Here is a 19845-nt window from a genome sequence, read left to right on the forward strand (position 1 = left end):
GTTCGTGTCTCTCCCGAAGGGACAGCGAGGTCAAGATTTGACGTATTAAGCGAACACAAACGCGTTGAGGCAAACATTCTCCCCAGGCTACATATGGGAAAAATCTCTTCACGGTGGGGTGTGGAGTGTATGTGTGGTTGTAGATGTCTTTCACGTTTACGAAATTATTGTCATGCGTGATACTAAGCCTCTGACGGTGTCGGCTAAGCTTAAGAGGATTACGCACGTACTTTCACGATGAACTTATCCTAAAAGTTGCAACTGGCACTCACTCGAAGTCGTCTCACGTCACTTGCCATCACACAGAAGGAACTCTCTTACTGAATCCTACAGATAGTGTTCGTTTATAAGATATCGGGAGATGTGTTACTGCTCGCGTTTCTAATCTCAAAATCCCTACCTTTTGAACTGAGACAACATCACCCTTTGCTCTATCTGCTGTGCTGTTCCTCAGACTAATTCCATTCTATGTTGACATTACTTGACGTGTACAGAACTCACACATCAATTTTCTAAATTTTTAATTTATTCAAATTTTGAATTTAATGTCTTTGTCGAAAATTCTTTGACTGCAGTTAGTCACAACTAATACACAGCCTTTTGGCTCAAAATTATTTTTAACCTTTCTTTGATTTATCGATCCATTCTATATTGAAACATGAGCTATCATCGAAACCGTCACTGTTACTAACTGCTAGTACTATGATGTGGAACCTACGTAGGTGAAGCTGTAAAGGCAAAACACTCACCGTAAATCTCTAGTAATTTCACAATTTATTGTCTTCCTGTTTCCCATACGCATAGACTATTCCCCATGCGCTAAACGTTCTGAAATCGTATCTAATAGCTTCCCACATCTTGGAAATTACTTCGATCTCGTTATATATTTCCTTCTGCTACATAATACACTATTTCCCTTTAACATTCATTCTTCCTAGTATATCGCATCACCCAAAGCAGATTACCTCTGTATCACCCCATCTTCATATGTCGTTAATAAATTTTGCTATCGCAAGGCTACCAGCGTAACTGAAAATCCGTTTCATCACAATACCTACCATATTCTGTAGCACCGTAGCCATCGTAGTCGAAGTAATACAAATAGACTGGTAGGTCGCTCGTATCGGCCACTGTCCTGGCGAGAGCTTCAGCTGGTTGTATGAAGTACATGTCCGAAACCATCTGCAAACAAAAGAAACAGAAAATTTCCAATACGATCATAGTGTGGATAGAATTCTGGCATTGTCTTTTACGGTTACGAATAAGACTTGGTTTTTAAATATTGTATATCAAAATAACTTTTTTAAGATATTGAAAAAGTATCAGCACGAAATTGTTTCACAAACTTAAGGAAATTTCCAAAAAGTTTTATGCAACGAAATGAAACAGTTTTGTTTCACTGGCTCGATGTTTTAAGTGCTGTAGGGGTATGTGTACCAAATGTGGTTGAAATCGAAAGTCAGTTGTATAGAGTACAAATCTTTCCAACAAACAATGTATTTATATTCTGTCTGTAAACATAACAATATAAACAGCATGCCAAAATTATATAGAAATTAAACCGATTCCTCGCTCACAAAACCACAGAGCCTTACTAGAAAGGGCCTAATGGGTGATGAAGATCCTTATTCTCTCACAAGTGAACTGATTTACTTAGCCAGATATAAGGGGCAGAAATCATGGCGCCACGTTTCACACAAAAATGCAAACCATTGGCAGTTGCGAAAACATTAATAAGTGGGAAACAAATACCAGTATTGCGTGAGAATCAAATCCCATCCAAAGCGTTATTTTACGTGTTATATTTCATTAATCCTTCTGTTTTAAAAATGCTAGTAAGTCACAACAAAGACGAAGCCTTTAATAGCTGACTGGTGCCTGTACTCTTCATTTCTTAAACTGAGCACATGTGTGCACGTGTCATACTATTCCAGCAACTCTGTCGACACTTCAAATACTTCATGATAAGTTATAATCAGGGGCTGTCACATTTCCGATTGAGAAGAGATTTGCATCCGACAATTGATTTAGCTATCTTGCTATACAGGGACAAACAGTTTATCATAACCTTCATATCATGGTGCAATGTGGATTATTTCCAAAAGAGTAATAAAAACCTCAGCATCAGTAACCGATTACATTGTTACTGCTATAGATAGGAAACGCAGCGTTGTACATGTAAAAGATCTTGGGTTCCCTGATAACATCTGAAAACTATTAAAACAAAACCTGAATTCTGAAATATACCAAACGGCAAATCTACGAAAAATCTCTTTCTCAACACAATTTTTTTCTGATGCTATTAGACTAGAATTGGGATGAAGTGCATGCAGAAAACGATATAGATGAGACATTCTGTAAGTTCTTTAGTACATTTAAATTATGAGGAATCATTTCCGAAAGCACCACATCGACAGCAGTGACCAATAAAAGCAACTAGATTACAGGAGGTACAAGAAAAATGGTGGGCAAAATTCAGGTAAAAGTAACAAAAAGGAAAGAAGTTCCTGGCTCTTTAGAAGGATTCAATTTAAGTACAATCAGATCCATTTCCAGCATACCTTACGTAGTTAACGTTCCTATGAAAACAGAAAACTTACGTAGGTCATGTAAATTGAAAGTAGCTTTCTCCACAATCAACAAATTACAACAGAAATTAGTCTGTACCAAAAACAACAACAAAGACAGAGAGACTCAGGAATGAACAAAATCACATATAAGACTTGTTAAAGCTACGTCATGGGACAGACTTTCAAGGTTTCTCAAAGTGGGTACACTGAACATATCAACTGTTCCACAAGAAATCAATTCACAAAATCAACTCTAGCAGCATACATAAAATATATTGGACATGCATTCAAAGACACCGAAGATCTTGAGATACTCCACCGCTTCCAAAAATCATATACAATGTATTTAACGAAGAAGATGCAAATTTTTGTACACTTAAAAAAAACAAGGAGTAAATATTCTCAGTGAAAAAGTAGACAGCAAACCAGTTAATTTTTTCATGTGTTTCATTATCTCCTGATACCTGCAGTAATTTAGATAAACATATATATTTCCTCATAAACTATACTCAGTATTTACAAAAATAGGAACATAATCAATAATTCAGTAGTCGACAGGTGGAAAATAAATCTTGTAATTGGCAACTTTAGATATATAAAGTAATTTGCAGAAAATGTAACACCTCTAACTGTTCACAGACTCTTTCTAAAACCATAATATCGTCATAGCTCTGTAGCGTAATGAATGTGGTATTCTGCGATATGATGAAGGGACAATACTTGCAAGCAGGCAAGCAAAATTACTATCTCTAACATTAGCATAAAAACATTACAAGATTTCTTTTATTTTCCGGTTGAAGTAAAGTACCGAAAATAAAATTTTAGTGCAAGAGGGACAGGAAAGCATACACAGAAATATCGCAATAAATTTGCAGGTGAACAAATGCACTTGAAGATGAAAATAAATTCTTGAAACGCGTTGTGTTCAGCATGAAAAAAAAATTTATAAACTTGTATAGTTTTTCATGATGATAACCAGCTGAAGCTAAACCCTGGAAGGATACAAGTTTCTGCATTTTATCTAAGGAATAGGGAAGCCAAACGGAAACAAAGTGTCACTGGGAGGTGAGAAGAAATATCCCATTTTGATACTCCTAACTGCCTTGAAGTAAAGATGGAAAGATGGACCGTTCCTTTATATTCAGAGCCCACTGTGAAGGAAGGAAGCTCGAACCATCTGCTTACTGTATTCATCTCTTAGTCTCCCTCTAAGATTTTTACCACCACTGATCCCCACAAATGCCTTCAGTACTAAATTGGTGATCCCTCAATGCCTCAGATAGTGTCTTTTAGTCAGGTTGCACCACAAATGTCTCTTCTCCCCAGTTCTTTTCAGTACTTCCTCATTACTTACGCGATGTACTCATATAATCTTCAGCATACTTCTGTAGCACTTCATTTCAAAAGCTCCTATTCTCTTCTTGTATAAACTGTTTATCGTCCATGTTTCGCTTCCATACATGGCTATAGTCCATACAAATACTTTCAGAAACGCTTTCCTGACACTTAAATGTATTCTCGATGTTAACAAATTTCTCTACTTCCGAAATTATTTTCTTGCCATTGACAGTCTACATTTTATATCCTCCTTGCTTCGACCAACATCAGCTTTCTGCTCCCCAAATAGCAAAACTCATATACTACTTTAAGTGTCTCATATCCTAATCTAATTCCCTTAGCCTCAACTGACTTAATTCGACTATATTGCATTATCCTCGTTTTTCTTTTGTTGATATTCATCTTACATCCTCCATTTAAGGTACTGTCCATTCCGTTCAACTGCTCTTCCAAGTGCTTTGCTGTCTCTAGCTGAGTTACATTGACAAACTTCAAATTTTTTATTGCTTCTCCCTTGGCTTCAATTCCTACTCGAAATATTTCTTTTGTTTTACTGCTTGCTCAATATACAGATTGAATAAAATCAGGGATAGCCTACAACACTGTCTCACGCACTTCTCAACCACTGCTTCCTTTTTGTGCTCCTGGATTCTTATAAATGTAGTTTCTGTACAATAGTAAATAGTCTTTCACTCCCTGTATATTACCCATATCATGTTCAGAATTTGAAAGAGACTGTTCCAGTCACCATTGTTAGAAGCTATCTGTAAGTCTACAAATGCTGTAAACGTATATTTGTCTTTTAACCTATCTCCTATAAGAAGTCGTATGGTCAGTACTGCTTCGGGTGTTCCTACATTTCTCCGGAATCCTAACTTATCCTCGCAGAGTTCGGCCCTTACCAGGTTCTCCATTCCTCCACAAAGGATTCGTTAGTATTTTGCACCCGAGACTGCTTAAACTGATAGTTCGGTAATTTTCGCATCTCTCAGTACCTGCTTTCTTTGGAATTGGGGTTATTATATTCTTCTTGAAGTCTGAGGGTATTTACCCTGTCTCATAAATCTTGCTCACCAGACAGAAAATGTTTTGTCAAGGCTCGTTCTTCCAAGGTTGTCAGTAGCTCTGACGGAATGTTGTCTACTCCAGGGGCCCTGTTTCGACTAAAGTCTTTCAGTGATTTTCCAAATTCTTCACGCAGTATCGTACCTCTATTTTCATCTTCCTCTACGTTTTGTTCCATTTCCACAATAACGCTCTCAATTACATCTCCCTTGTATAGACCTTCCATATACTCTGTCCACCTTTCTACTTTCCCTTCTATGCATAGGAATGGTTTTCCAGCTGAGCTCTTGATATTCATACAAGTGGTTCTGTTTTCTCCAAAAGTCATTTTAATTTTTTGTAAGCAATATCTATCTTACCCTTACATCCCTACATTTCTCCTCTATCCAAACCCGCTTGCCCATTTTCCCCTTCCTGTCGATCTCATTTTCAGACGTTTGAATTACTTTTCGCCGCCCCATTTATTGAATTTTTGTATTTTCTCCTTTCGCCGGTGAAATTCAATATCTATAGTGTTACCTAAGGATTACTAGCAAACGTCTTGTTGTTGTCGCCTACTTGATCTTCTGTTGCCATTACTATTTTATCTCTCGGAGCCACCCTTTCTTCTTCTACTGTATCCCTTCCTCTGTTCATGTCAATAGTGTCCTAATGCTCTCTCTGAGACCCTCTGCAACCTCTGGTTCTTTCAGTGTAGCCGTGTCCCCCATCTGCTTAAATTCCTACCTTTTTGCAGTTTCTTCAGTTTTAATCTGCAGTTCATAAGCAATTAATTGTGATCAGAGTCCACATCTACCGCTGGAAATGTTTTGCAATTTAAAATCTGGTTCCCAAATCGCTGTCTAAACATTATGTAGTCAATCTAAAACCTTCTGGAGTCTCGGCATCTCTTCCATGTACACAACCTTCTCTCATGCTTCTTAAACCAAGTGTTAGCTATGATTGAATTATGCTCTGTGCAAAATTCTACTAGGCAGCTGCCTCTTTCATTTCTTTCCCCTAGTCCATATTCACCTACTAACTTCTCCTTCTCTTCATGACTGAAGGAGGAAGCCGCCTGGCAGAATTTTGTACAGAGAATTACTTAATCACAGCTAACACTTGGTTCTGGTATCATGAAAGAAGGTTGCGTACATGGAAGAAGACTGGAAATACTGACAGGTTTCAGGTAGATTATATAATGGTAAGACAGAAATTAAGTAACCAAGTTTTAAATTGTGAGACATTTCCAGGGGAAAGTTTGTACTCTGACCACAATCTATTGGTCATGAACTGCAGATTAAAACTGAAGAAACTGCAAACAGGTAGGAATTTAAGGAGATGGGACCTCATAAACTGACAGAACCAGAGATTGTGGAGAGTTTCAGGGAGAGCATTAAGGAACGATAGACAAGAATGGAGGAACGAAATACAGTAGATGAAAATGGGTAGCTTTAAAATACGAAATAGTGAAGTCAGCAGGCTGGTAGAAATCCTTGGGTAACTGAAGAAATATTGAATTTAATTGATGAATGAAGTATATATAAAAATGCAGTAAATGAAGCAGGCAAAAAGGAATACAAAGATCTCAGAAATGATTGGACAGGAAGTGCTGAACTGCTAAGCAGGGACGGCTAGAGGTCAATTGTAAGACTGTAGAGGCATATATCACTGCCAACAGAGAACCACTAGCTTGAATATCAAGAGTTCAGATGGAAACTCAGTTCTAAACAAAGAAGGGAAAGCAGAAAGATGGAAGGAGTATATAGAGGGTCTATACAAGAGCGATGTACTTGAGGACAATACTATGCAAATGGAAGAACATGTAGATGAAAATGAAATGGGAGATATGATCCTGCATGATGAGTTTGACAGAGTACTGAAAGATGTAAGTCGAAACAAGGCCCCTGGAGTAGACAACATTCAGCCCTGACAAAATTCTACCATCTGCTGAGCAAGATGCGTAAGACTGGTAAAATACCCTCAGACTTCAAGAAAAATATAATAATTCCAATCCCAAAGAAAGCAGATGTTGACAGATGTGAAAAATTACCGAACTATCAGTTTAATAAGTCTCGGATGCAGAATACTAACACGAATTCTTTACATACGAATGGAAAAACTGTTAGAAGCCGACCTCGGGGAAGATCAGTTTGGATTCCACAGAAATGTTGGAACACGTGAGGCAATACTAACCCTACGATTTATCTTAGAAGATAGATTACGGAAAGGCAAACCTACGTTTCTAGTATTTGTAGCCTATACCCGATGATATTCAATCTGTATATTGAGCAAGCAGTAAAGGAAACAAAAGAAAATTTCGGAGTAGGAATTAAAATCCATGGAGAAGAAATACTAACTTTGAGGTTTGCCGGTGACATTGTATTCCTGTCGGAGATAGCACAGGACCTGGAAGAGCAGTTGAACGGAATGGACAGAGTCTTGAAAGGAGGAGGATATAAGTTGAACATCAACAAAAGCCAAACGAGGATAATGGAATGTAGTAGAGTTAAATCACGTGATGGTGAGGGAATTAGATTAGGAAATAAGACAGGTAAAGTAGCAGAGGAGTTTTGCTATTTGGGGAGCAAAATAACTTATGATGGTCGAAGTAGAGAGGATATAAAATGCAGACTGGCGATGGCATGGAAAGCAATTCTGAAGAAGAGAAATTTGTTAACATCGAGTGTAGATTTAAATTTCAAGAAGGCGTTTCTGAAAGTATTTGTGTGGTGTGTAGCCATGTATGGAAGTGAAACATGGACGATAAATATTTTAGCCATGAAGAGAATAGAAGCTTTCGAAATGTAGTGCTACAGAAGAATGCTGACGATTAGATGGGTAGACCACATAACGGATGAGGGGGTATTGAATAGAATTGGGGAGAAGTTTGTGGCACAACTTGACTAGAAGAAGGGATCGGTTGGAAGGATATGTTCTGAGGCATCAAGGGATGACCAATTTAGTATTGGAGGTCAGCGTGGATGTTAAAACTGTGAGGCTGACTAAGAGATGAATACACTAAGCAGATTCAGATGGATGTAGGTTGCATTAGGTACTGAGAGATGCAGAAGCTTGCACAAGATAGAGGGGCATGGAGAGCGGCATCAAACCAGTCTTGGACTGCAGACCACAAAAATACTTCTCTAACGAGAAGTCCCGTTCCTCCTGCCACCGAACTTCATTAATTCCCACTATATCTACGTTTAATAAGTTCATTTTCCTCTCTGTCTTTTCTAACATATCTGCCCGATTAAGGGATCTAACATTCCACTTTCCGATCCGTAGGACGCCAGTCTTGTTTCTTTTGGTAACGGCGTCTTCCTGAGTAGTTCCCATCCAGAGATGGGAATGAGGGACTATTTTACATCGCGAATGTTTTACCGAAGAGAATGCCATCATCATTAAATCATCCAGTAGAGCTGCATGCACTCGAAAAAAATTAGGGCTTTAGTTTTCCCTTACTTGCAGCTGTTCGCAGTACCTGCACAGCAAGGTCGTTTTGGTTGATGTTACAAGACCAGATTATTCAGTCACCCGACTGTTGCCCCTGCAACTACTGGAAAGGCTACGGTCCCTCTTCAGAAACCAAATATTTGTCTGGGCTCTCAACAGACACCCCCCCCCCCCCCCCCCCACACTGTGGTTGCATCTACGGTACAGTTATCTCAATCGTTGAAGCAAACAAGCCTCCCCACCAACAGTGAGGTCCATGGTTCATGGGTGGGTGGTGGTGGTGGTGAGGAGTAGTTGGAAATACTATTGTTTGAATAAATCAATTCTTTGAAATGAGCAAACACTGAACTAACTAATTAACTACAGTAACTCTATGTACATATCACATGTTTCTCAAATTGATATGTGTTCCCAGTCGACCTTACTTTTTCTTTTGATTTCTTTAGCTGAAACTGTATGCTGAGAGAAGTGTTTGGCAGCCAGTTCTTAACTTATGTCTGATTTGATAAACAAACTCAAAACAATTTCTACTATTAGATTTTAATTTTCTAAAATTTTCTCCAATGAGCTACATTGTTTACGATTGGTTTGCTACTTGTCTTTTTTCTACAGTGCAGAATTTTGTAACTGCACTAATGCAGTCAACACCTTTTTCTATCTTTCTAGATACAACGTAAATGTACCTTGATTTATAAGGGTGTCTTTCAACACATTTAATTCTTGCTCCTGCTTGCTACCTACTCCTCTCCTGCTCTTGATTGTTTTCTCAGCCAGTTCTGTCGCCACGAAAAGGTTATTGATGTGACTAATTCGTGTGGCTATGGTTATTTTCCTCAAAATATAATTTCTCGTTTTGGTACCAACTTGTACAGTTCGTATCAAGGAAAGTTACCTGCTAATAACGACTGTGTAAGGTGGACACAAACAGATATTCATCACCATTTAAAAGTTATGCAACTTCACCACTAATTTGTGGAGGGCTACGAAGCTCGTGACGAGTCGGCAACGTTCTGTTAGGGGTCAGCCGCCCCTTACATATTGAGAAAAATATATGTTTGCCTCACGCAAGTCGCAGTAGGTGCTACCGATAGACGAGAACCGTGACCGCCAGCGCACTCCGTGTTGAGACTCCGAGGAAGTGAGTTTTGTCGGCTAAGAGAGCAGGGTGACTTTCGGCGGGACAGCAGACCGCGCTTAATAATTGTTTAACTGCTGTGTGTGTCACTCAAAGCCGTGGGCCTGACCTCCAGCAAATACGTAAATGGTATTAATTGAGTGATTTGTTGATGTGTTTAAGTTTCATTTGTGTACCGTTTTTAAGCCAAAATTGCGCCGGCCACCCAGGATTTGGATTGCAGTGATGATTGTGCATTCAGTGCCACATGAAGAATATTGGCCTGTGACGACATTTATAGGCGACCTGTGATGAGTTAACTGTTATTACTTTGGCAGACAGAGGGAGTAACTGCTTCATTCTTGATGTTTAGCCATTATACACTCCTGGAAATGGAAAAAAGAACACATTGACACCGGTGTGTCAGACACACCATACTTGATCCGGACGCTGCGAGAGGGCTGTACAAGCAATGATCACACGCACGGCTCAGCGGACACACCAGGAACCGCGGTGTTCGCCGTCGAATGGCGCTAGCTGCGCAGTATTTGTGCACCGCCGCCGTCAGTGTCAGCCAGTTTGCCGTGGCATACGGAGCTCCATCGCAGTCTTTAACACTGGTAGCATGCCGCGACAGCGTGGATGTGAACCGTATGTGCAGTTGACGGACTTTGAGCGAGGGCGTATAGTGGGCATGCGGCAGGCCGGGTGGACGTACCGCCGAATTGCTAAACACGTGGGGCGTGAGGTCTCCACAGTACATCGATGTTGTCGCCAGTGGTCGGCGGAAGGTGCACGTGCCCGTCGACCTGGAACCTGACCGCAGCGACGCACGGATGCACGCCAAGACCGTAGGATCCTACGCAGTGCCGTAGGGGACCGCACCGCCACTTCCCAGCAAATTAGGGACACTGTTGCTCCTGGGGTATCGGCGAGGACCATTCGCAACCGTCTCCATGAAGCTGGGCTACGGTCCCGCACACCGTTAGGCCGTCTTCCGCTCACGCCCCAACATCGTGCAGCCCGCCTCCAGTGGTGTCGCGACAGGCGTGAATGGAGGGACGAATGGAGACGTGTCGTCTTCAGCGATGAGAGTCGCTTCTGCCTTGGTGCCAATGATGGTCGTATGCGTGTTTGGCGCCGTGCAGGTGAGCGCCACAATCAGGTTGCATACGACCGAGGCACACAGGGCCAACACCCGGCATCATGGTGTGGGGAGCGATCTCCTACACTGGCCGTACACTTCTGGTGATCGTCGAGGGGACACTGAATAGTGCACGGTGCATCCAAACCGTCATCGAACCCATCGTTCTACCATTCCTAGACCGGCAAGGGAACTTGCTGTTCCAACAGGACAATGCACGTCCGCATGTATCCTGTGCCACCCAACGTGCTCTAGAAGGTGTAAGTCAACTACCCTGGCCAGCAAGATCTCCGGATCTGTCCCCCATTGAGCATGTTTGGGACTGGATGAAGCGTCGTCTCACGCGGTCTGCACGTCCAGCACGAACGCTGGTCCAACTGAGGCGCCAGGTGGAAATGGCATGGCAAGCCGTTCCACAGGACTACATCCAGCATCTCTACGATCGTCTCCATGGGAGAATAGCAGCCTGCGTTGCTGCGAAAGGTGGATATACACTATACTAGTGCCGACATTGTGCATGCTCTGTTGCCTGTGTCTATGTGCCTGTGGTTCTGTCAGTGTGATCATGTGATGTATCTGACCCCAGGAATGTGTCAATAAAGTTTCCTCTTCCTGGGACAATGAATTCACGGTGTTCTTATTTCAATTTCCAGGAGTGTATGTATAGAACCTTAACAACAAAGTATGTACCGATTATTGCTGGCTGACATCGTAATTAGCATTGTTGGGTTTGATATGAAACAACTACCGTAAAAATATTAACTGATCAGTTTGTTTCAGTTGCACATGGTCAAACTATTCTAAACTGTTAGGCTATAATCCACTAGTCAATAACAGAGGGTTAATAGGGATTTGATTCATTTCGGAACCCCATTGTAAAAACTAAAACATCAGTAAAAATTCCTTCAAAAGCGGAATGAAACTAAAATGTTAAAAACCAAGATCGTTTACCTATTTTATGTCCTATATGCTTACCTGTCTGTCATTTCCGCAGCACCTATTCTGGAAATGAGACAAGAGCTACAATGAGGCAGTACTTACGTCGTAAACCGCCTGAGTATTGTCTATGGAGAATCCTTCATCTCCGAAGTAGAAGTTCTCGAGCTTTACTGCCGCATCAGTCTGCTCCTCCACTGTTGGCAACTGTAGCTGGGATCCCACGATGTCTGTGAAGTTCTCTCTTACATCTGCAGCATAAGCGTCGTTCCACAGGATTCCCGACGCTGCAACAACATACACGTTTCCTGTGGATTTTACCGCTGTGTACATGTAATCACTCATTTGAATCACTAACAGTTGTGATTAAACAAAATTCAGAGTCTGACTGAGGCTTTGTAGTACGTCAGTATTGTGTTAGGCACTATAATTCCATTATCTTAAGGGAAAAGAGGAAAAATGAGTGTTGCTAAACCACCCAATCACCCATTTTTCTTATTTGACCTTGGAAGACATCACGTTAAACGTGTGTTGGCGTAAGTTGACTGATTCACACCTATCGCTGAATGTATGGCTCAACTTGAAGCTCGACTCATTTCCTTAAATGTCTTCCAGTTTTTCTAAGGCAAATCCTGAAGCGTTGTCTTTGATTTTTTTGTACCTTCTGTGAACAGAATTTAAAAGGCTACCAGTTTAGGAAATGACAAGTATCAGTGCGGCAAAAATTTTGCATGTGTCATTTTTCGCATATTGATAATGCTCCCTTATCATTTCCTGGCTCTCACAGAACTGGGTTTGTGGAGCAGTTCCATGTTGTATCCTACTTAGTTACTGTTACTGACTGCAGCAGACGAGACTCCAAAAAATATTGTTCATTACGCTGGCTTAATCACACCGTACAAAAACTGACTATTCTGTGAACTGCGTCACATATCGCACTGTGACGTTGTTACATTTTTGTCAGCATTTGACAATTCATTTTATCTAGAGTTTACAGAGCAAATGTGCCAGGAGGAAAGCCATGTGTTTTTCTCACTTGAACGGTGTTTTCCCGGTGTTGTCTGTGAGTCTTCTTTGTCAGCAGGAGGCAGTCAGTAAATCTCACCATGAAGGACGAAATTCCCCTGTGAGCTGGCCATTTTTCGCTTCATTTTTTTGTCAGCAGATCCGGTACGCCTCCTAAGTATAAACGCCATTGCCACCGCCCAGAAATAATTGAGCATGACATATTTGTTCGTTCTGTTGATATATCAAAGGTTGGTGTACCCTATCGAATTGAGTTATCCCACCATTGTGTTTGGTGCGAAGAAGCCGACCAATCGATGGGACACTGCCTATCCTAGTACCAACCTCATATTCTTTAAGGATGGTTTTGTACGCTAAGTGTGGGACACGTCTGCAGCATATCCCATTTTTTCATGAAATAGTCTAAACTATGGTTTATCACAGTGGAAAAAGCATGTAGCCGTCTCCTCCTGACCGGAATTTTTTTGTAACGTAAAGACCTACGGAAGGAGATTATGTTTCGCGGCCACTTGACCACCACCCGCCTTTGAGGATTACTCATCTCCCCCACACTATTCCATGCTGACGGGCACACAGTTTGCAGATTTTTGGGAATGTTATGTTTCGCAGTTACGGTAGCACGATCCGTATCCTGAGGAGCTCGTCACTTGCTCACTCTGACACGCAACCTATGATACTTAATTCGTTAGAATTTTCAGCATCTTGTGTCGTTAACTTTGATTTTGAGAGCTACCCAGATGAGGAGACCCTATTACACTTTCTCCACATGTTTTTCCTCATTTTTCGTTGGTTTTCCCCATCATTATCATAATTTTGTAATTTGATTTGTGTTTTTGAGAAATTTGTTCTCTGTTATTTTTTATTGGAAATTTTGTCAGTAGTTACATCAAATATCCCATTATCTCAGTCTTGACGTAGAATCCTACATCCTTTACATCGCCTTACATCTTTCCATGATCAGCGACCAACTAATAATAAATATAACATGTGCACACCTTGGCTTTTTCTTCTCAGTGTGACGGTGTTATCGCTGTACACACTGGCCAAATCAAGGTTCAGTTACGTTAAGAACTCAGAGAAAACAACGATAGTTGCACTCGCTCGTCTTGAATGATCATAGATTTGTATTATAACGAGCATTGCTCTTACTCCTCGCCTCCGCGCAGACTGAAGGTGGCCTAAATGAGTAACTTATATGAGCTTGGGACGACGGTATCACTGGACACGGCGTAGTGGCACATTTGCATTGTAACAGGGAAAGGCAGAGGCCTGAGTTAAAGAAGTATCCTGGCATTTCCGGACGTGATTTGGGGGAATTACGAAAATGAATTCAGGACGCCAAACGGTACACTGAACAGCTCTCTGCCTGGGTACAAGTCCACTTCCTCTGATAAGTACCACTCCTCTGAAATTCAACTGCCAGTCCTTGCTAGAAAAGCTGAAAATTTGCGTGCTTCCTTCTTACCAGAATTTCGTAATGATGTGACTAGAAAAACGAAGAAACTACGCATATCTACAGCACTTTAACCTTATTGTTATTTATATCGCAGATGAACCTCAGCAGTGAATAGAAAAAGTTAAAAGAGAGAGTTTGAAAGTTGGGAAGATTGGTAGTTTTTCCGAAAGCAAACATGTACAAAGGAAGATTAATAGTAAAAGAACAGCAGTAGCAGCGGCTTCTTGAGGCTGCAAGTCGGTCGTTATCAAGTACTAAGAGAGTTTGGTGTCAGCCAAAGAGATGTTCTGTATACGCTTCATAAATTTAAATATTGCCCGTTCCACGTTTCTCTACATAAAGCGGTATAGGGCAGCGATTTTCAACATCATTTAGAAAGTTTTCAGTGGGTTCAAAATTGGTTCAAATGGCTCTGAGCACTATGGGACTTAACATCTGAGGTCATCAGTCCCCTAGAACTTAGAATTACTTAAACCTAACTAACCTAAGGACATCACACACATCCATGCCCGAGGCAGGATTCGAACCTGCCACCGTAGCGGTCGCGCGGTTCCAGACTGAAACGCCTAGAACCGCTCGGTCAGCCCGGACGGCTCAGTGGTTTCTTCATCAAGAAAAAAATGTTGTCAATAAATTCTTGTTTATTACCACAACGTAATATTGAGAAACATTCTGAACTGGTCAACGGAAAACTCGTATCATCTTTGTCAGGTTTTCCAACAACGACAGTGGATGGTGTATGTGTGGTGAGGTATAATCGGACAGCATAGGAATTCCTTTCATTTCACTGATAAAGTGTTGGACGCGGAAATGCACATACCCAACATGACCCTCTCCCATGACGCCATTTGACTTCAGTCTGGGATCATGTACGACGTGTGGTCTTTAATGAGTTTCCAGCTAATGTGACTTATGTTTTATCTACAAAAAAGTCACATCGAGGAGTTAGTCACATCGAGATTTTCTGTTACAACATCAAAACGTTGTACACTACTGGCCATTAAAATTGCTGCACCAAGAAGAAATGCCGATGATAAACGGGTATCCATTGGACAAATATATTATACTAGAACTGACATGTGATGACATTTTCACACAATTTGGATACATAGGTCCTGAGAAATCAGTACCCAGAACGACCACCTCTGGCCGTAATAACGGCCTTGATACGCCTGGACATTGAGTCAAACAGAGCTTGGATGGCGTGTACAGGTACAGCTGCCCATGCAGCTTCAACACGATACCACAGTTCATCAAGAGTAGAGACTGGCGTATTGTGACGAGCCAGTTGCTCGGCCACAATTGACCAGATGTTTTCAATTGGTAAGAGATCTGGAGAATGTGCTGACCAGGGCCGCAGTCGAAAATTTTCTGTATCCAGAAAGGCCCGTACAGGACCTGCAACATGTGGTCGTGCATTGTTCTGCTGAAATGTAGGGTTTCTCGTGGATCGAACGAAGGGTAGAGCCACGGGTAGTAACACATCTGAAATGTAACGTCTACTATTCAAATTTCAGTCAACGCGAACAAGAGGTGACGGAGACGTGTAACGAACGGTACCCTATACCATCACGCCGGGTGATACGTCAGTATGGCGATGACGAATACACGTTTCCAGTTTGCGTTCACCGCGATATCGCAAAACACGGATGCGACCATCATAATGCTGTAAACAGAACCTGGATTCATCCGAAAAAAAGACGTTTTGCCATTCGTGCACCCAGGTTCGTTGTTGAGTACACCATCGCAGGCGCTCCTGTCTGTGATGCAGCGTCAAGGCAGCCGCAGCCATGGTCAGCGAGCTGATTGTCCATGCTGCTGCAAACGTCGTCGAACTGTTCTTGCAGATGATTGTTGTCTTGCAAACGTCCCCATCTGTTGACTCAGGGATCGAGACGTGGCTGCACGATCCGTTACAGTCATGCGGATAAGATGCCTGTCATCTCGACTGCTAGTGATACGAGGCTGTTGGGATCCAGCACGGCGTTCGGTATTACCCTCTTGAACCCACCGGTTCCATATCCTGCTAACAGTCATTGGATCTCTACCAATGCGAGCACAATGTCGCGATACGATAAACCGCAGTCGCGATAGGCTACAGTCCGATCTTTATCAAAGTCGGAAACGTTATGATACGCATTTCTCCTCTTTACACGATGCATCACAACAACGTTTCACTAGGCAACGCCGGTCAACTGCTGTTTGTGTATGAGAAGTCGGTTGGAAACTTTCCTCGTGTCAGAACGTTGTAGGTGTCGCCACCGGCGCCAATCTTGTGTGAATGCTCAGAAAAGCTAATCATTTGCATATCACAGCATCTTCTTCCTGTCGGTTAAATTTCACGTCTGTAGCACTTCATCTTCGTGGTATAGGAATTTTAACGGCCAAATCTGATTCGTGTGTCTCGTTTATTAATGAAGTTGGGAGAAACCAGTGCTACCTGTTTCAATAAATAGCTGAGTGGGCAGCATAGACGTTTTCCAATAAACAGGACCTGGGTTCAATTTCTGGAACTGTTAAGGATTTTTCTGATGCCGATTGAGGAGCTACTTGTTCGAGTTGTAGCGGCTCTACGGTCTGGCCAGGAGAGCACGAGAGTCGTTTGCTGACCAGCCTCCACACCGCATCCGCGTGAAGCCGAAAGGCAGAGTATGACACGGCAGCAGGTAGACATCCATTGGGCTTTATTGGCCTGAACGAGGGGCTCGTTAATTAATAACTGAATCATGAAAGACAGCTCATGATTTACAGAGAAAAGAGGTATGAAAGTTAACTGAGCACACATGAACTGTATCGTGACTGATTAAGGACCAAGGTCAGTTCCATATGAATTTGCGTAAAACGGTACTGAAATCATCATTCACGAGAACCCTTCACCACTCCTAGCGACTGAGGTTACTCGTTATAGATAATACTGACTCATAACAGGACTAACTACGGTCCAAAAATCACTGTCCACATGTGCACAGAAACAGCACGTCATACTTCATTGACCACGGAACAGTGATTTCTTGCTGAGACTCGATTCGTCCCCGCCTCGGTAGGTTGTCCCTAAAATTTAAACTGCCTCGTCTCTGCATACAGACAGCAAATAAATGTGGTGTAGGCGCACTGACCAATCACCAAGATGACTCTGCGAGGAATAGTAAGCGTCCCCTCCAACCAGAAGACAGGAGAGACAACGCCTTGTTCTTTCAGCCTCAAATTTTCCACTCCATTCAAATATCGAAATTCTGAAGACGGCCTCGGTACCCTTGGATTCGAAAGGCCCAAACACGTGGCCGCACGTCTAGGGACACGCACCCGAGGATGATAACATAGTATCACGACAGGCTGCTGTCACCGGAGCTGGCTTCGAAGATTACATTCAGTTCTCATCACAGGCTGCTACTTTAAAGCTAACCCAAAATCTTCAAATGAATTATCCTAGTTTCGTGAGTATATAATTACATCCACATCCATTCAAATGAGGAATTATCTATGTTTGCGACTGGTGGTATTAAGTGCATCTTGTGCTGACTGTCAGTTGTAACTCGGATGACAACAAACACACACAATTTATATTACCTGGCATGGAAAACATGAGCTAATGGAGAGAGAACAGGTACTCTGCTGAACGTGACAAAACAAAAGCACAACATTACATGAGAGGCGGACTGATTGACGCCGTTCATAAGTAGTCGGCTCCACCCTAATTGTGTGTTGGTGCTGCAGTGTGTTTGATACGTTGTACACATACACAGAATAACGACGCCGCCATCTGCAGAGGTGACGCCTGTCATGACGGCGACCTGGTTGTAGCGGCCGTCCCTCAGGATGTCCCCTGGAGACTCGGTGACCACCGCGGTGTCCGACTGTGGTTCAATGACGGGCACGAAGGCGAGTCTGCTCAGGTGACGCTTCTCCTGAGGGGAACAACGGGTGCTGATGAAGGCACACTGCTGAACTCCAAATCGAAAGTGAGAGTGGTAATGATAAAGTTTTCGATACGCAAGCCGACAAGTGGGTTGCTAATGCCCATTTTAAAATAATGTGAGTCGAATATTGGGAAATACTATGATCACATTACAATGAACATGAGAAACTTTTTCAAATCTTTAACACTTGTAATGCAGCCAAGTCAATAACACAGTAAGACTCCAACGAGACCAAAGTATATGGATACTATACTATGTATAAACAATTCATATAAATAAATGTTCATGAAAACAAAAGATTTTATGTGCAAATACTCGTGTTCTATATATCTGAAATAATGTTGAAGCATTTAATTTAAAATTCTGTAAATTCATTTTATAAACGTTGTAAAGATTTACCAGATTTAGTTATCGTCAAAGATACAAGTTCTTTGATTTAAATGTTACATCTCTGTTATTCTTCATTGTGCACAATCTCGGTGGGACACTAATTGTAAATGGACACTCTTGGCGGTAGAGTTGCTGTAAATGGATCTGGTGGTCTTTTGTAGAACGGCCGATGTATTTTGTGTTACTAGTTAAATTATGACGGCGTCCTCTTGGGTAAACTATTCAAGAGGTAAAGTAGTCCCCCATTCGGATCTCTGGGCGGGGAGTATTCAGGAGGATATCGTTATCAGGAGAAAGAAAACTGGTGTTCTACGGATCGGAGGGTAGAATGTCAGATCTCTTAATCGGGCAGGTAGGTTAGAAAATTTAAAATAGGAAATGGGTAGGTTAAAGCTAGGTACAGTGGGAATTAGGGAAGATCGGTGGCAGGAGGAACAAGAGACTTGGTCAAATGAATACATGGCTATAAATACAAAATCAAATCGGGGTAGTGCAGTAGTAGGTTTAATAATGAATAAAAAATAGGAGCACGGGTAAGGTACTATGAACAGCATAATGAACGCATTATTGTAGTCAAGATATACATGAAGCCAACGCCTACCACAGTAGTACAAGTTTATATGCCAACGAGCTCCGCAGGTGACGAAGAGATTGAAGTAACGTATAATGAGGCAAAAGAAAATGTTCATATAGTGAAGGGAGATGAAAATTTAACAGTCATGGGGGCTGAAATTCCATAGTAGGAAAAGGAAGAGATGGAAACGTAGTAGGTGAATATGGAATGAGGGTAAGGAATGACAGAGGAAGCCGTCTGGTGGAATTTTGCACAGAACGTAACTTAATCATAGCTAACACTTACTTTATGAATCATGAAAGAAGCTTGTATATGTGGAAGAGTCCAGGAGACACTGGAAGATTTCAGATAGATTATATAATGGTAAGACAGAGATTTAGGAACAAGATTTTAAATTGTAAGACATTTTCAAGAGCTGATGTTTACTCTGACCGCAATCTATTGGTTATGAACTGTAGATTAAAACTGAAGAAACTGCAAAAATGTGGACATTTAAGGAGATGGGACCTGGATAAACTGAAAGAACCAGAGGCTGTAGAGAGTTTCAGAGAGAGCATTAGGGAACGATTGACAAGTACGGAGGAAAGAAATGCAGTAGAAGAAGAATTGGTAACTTTGAGAGATGAAATAGTGAAGCCAGCAGAGGATCAAGTAGGTGAAAAGACGAGGGCTCTTAGAAATCCTTGGGTAACAGAAGAGATATTGACTTAGAGAAAGCTTTTGACAATGTTGACTGGAATAATCCCTTTCAAATTATGAATGTAGCAGAGGTAAAATACAGGGAGCGAAATGCTGTTTACAATTTGTACAGAAACCAGATGGCAGTAGTAACTGTCGAGGGGCATGAAAAAGAAGCAGTGATTGTGAAGGGAGTGAGACA

General features: G+C 41.7%; 1 protein-coding gene across 1 annotated transcript in view; it reads right to left on the reverse strand.

The window, feature by feature from the left end:
- Positions 1–19845, reverse strand: part of LOC126281767 (acetylcholinesterase-like) — a 100471-nt gene that overhangs the window by 20275 nt on the left and 60351 nt on the right. The window contains exons 6-8 of the mRNA XM_049980965.1: positions 17824–17989; positions 11708–11889; positions 1059–1182 (exon numbers count right to left, since the gene is read on the reverse strand). Coding sequence (XP_049836922.1) covers positions 1059–1182; positions 11708–11889; positions 17824–17989 — 472 coding nt within the window. The remainder of the gene's footprint in view (positions 1–1058; positions 1183–11707; positions 11890–17823; positions 17990–19845) is intronic.

The sequence above is a fragment of the Schistocerca gregaria genome, chromosome 7, assembly GCF_023897955.1.
Source record: "Schistocerca gregaria isolate iqSchGreg1 chromosome 7, iqSchGreg1.2, whole genome shotgun sequence".
NCBI lineage: Eukaryota > Metazoa > Arthropoda > Insecta > Orthoptera > Acrididae > Schistocerca > Schistocerca gregaria.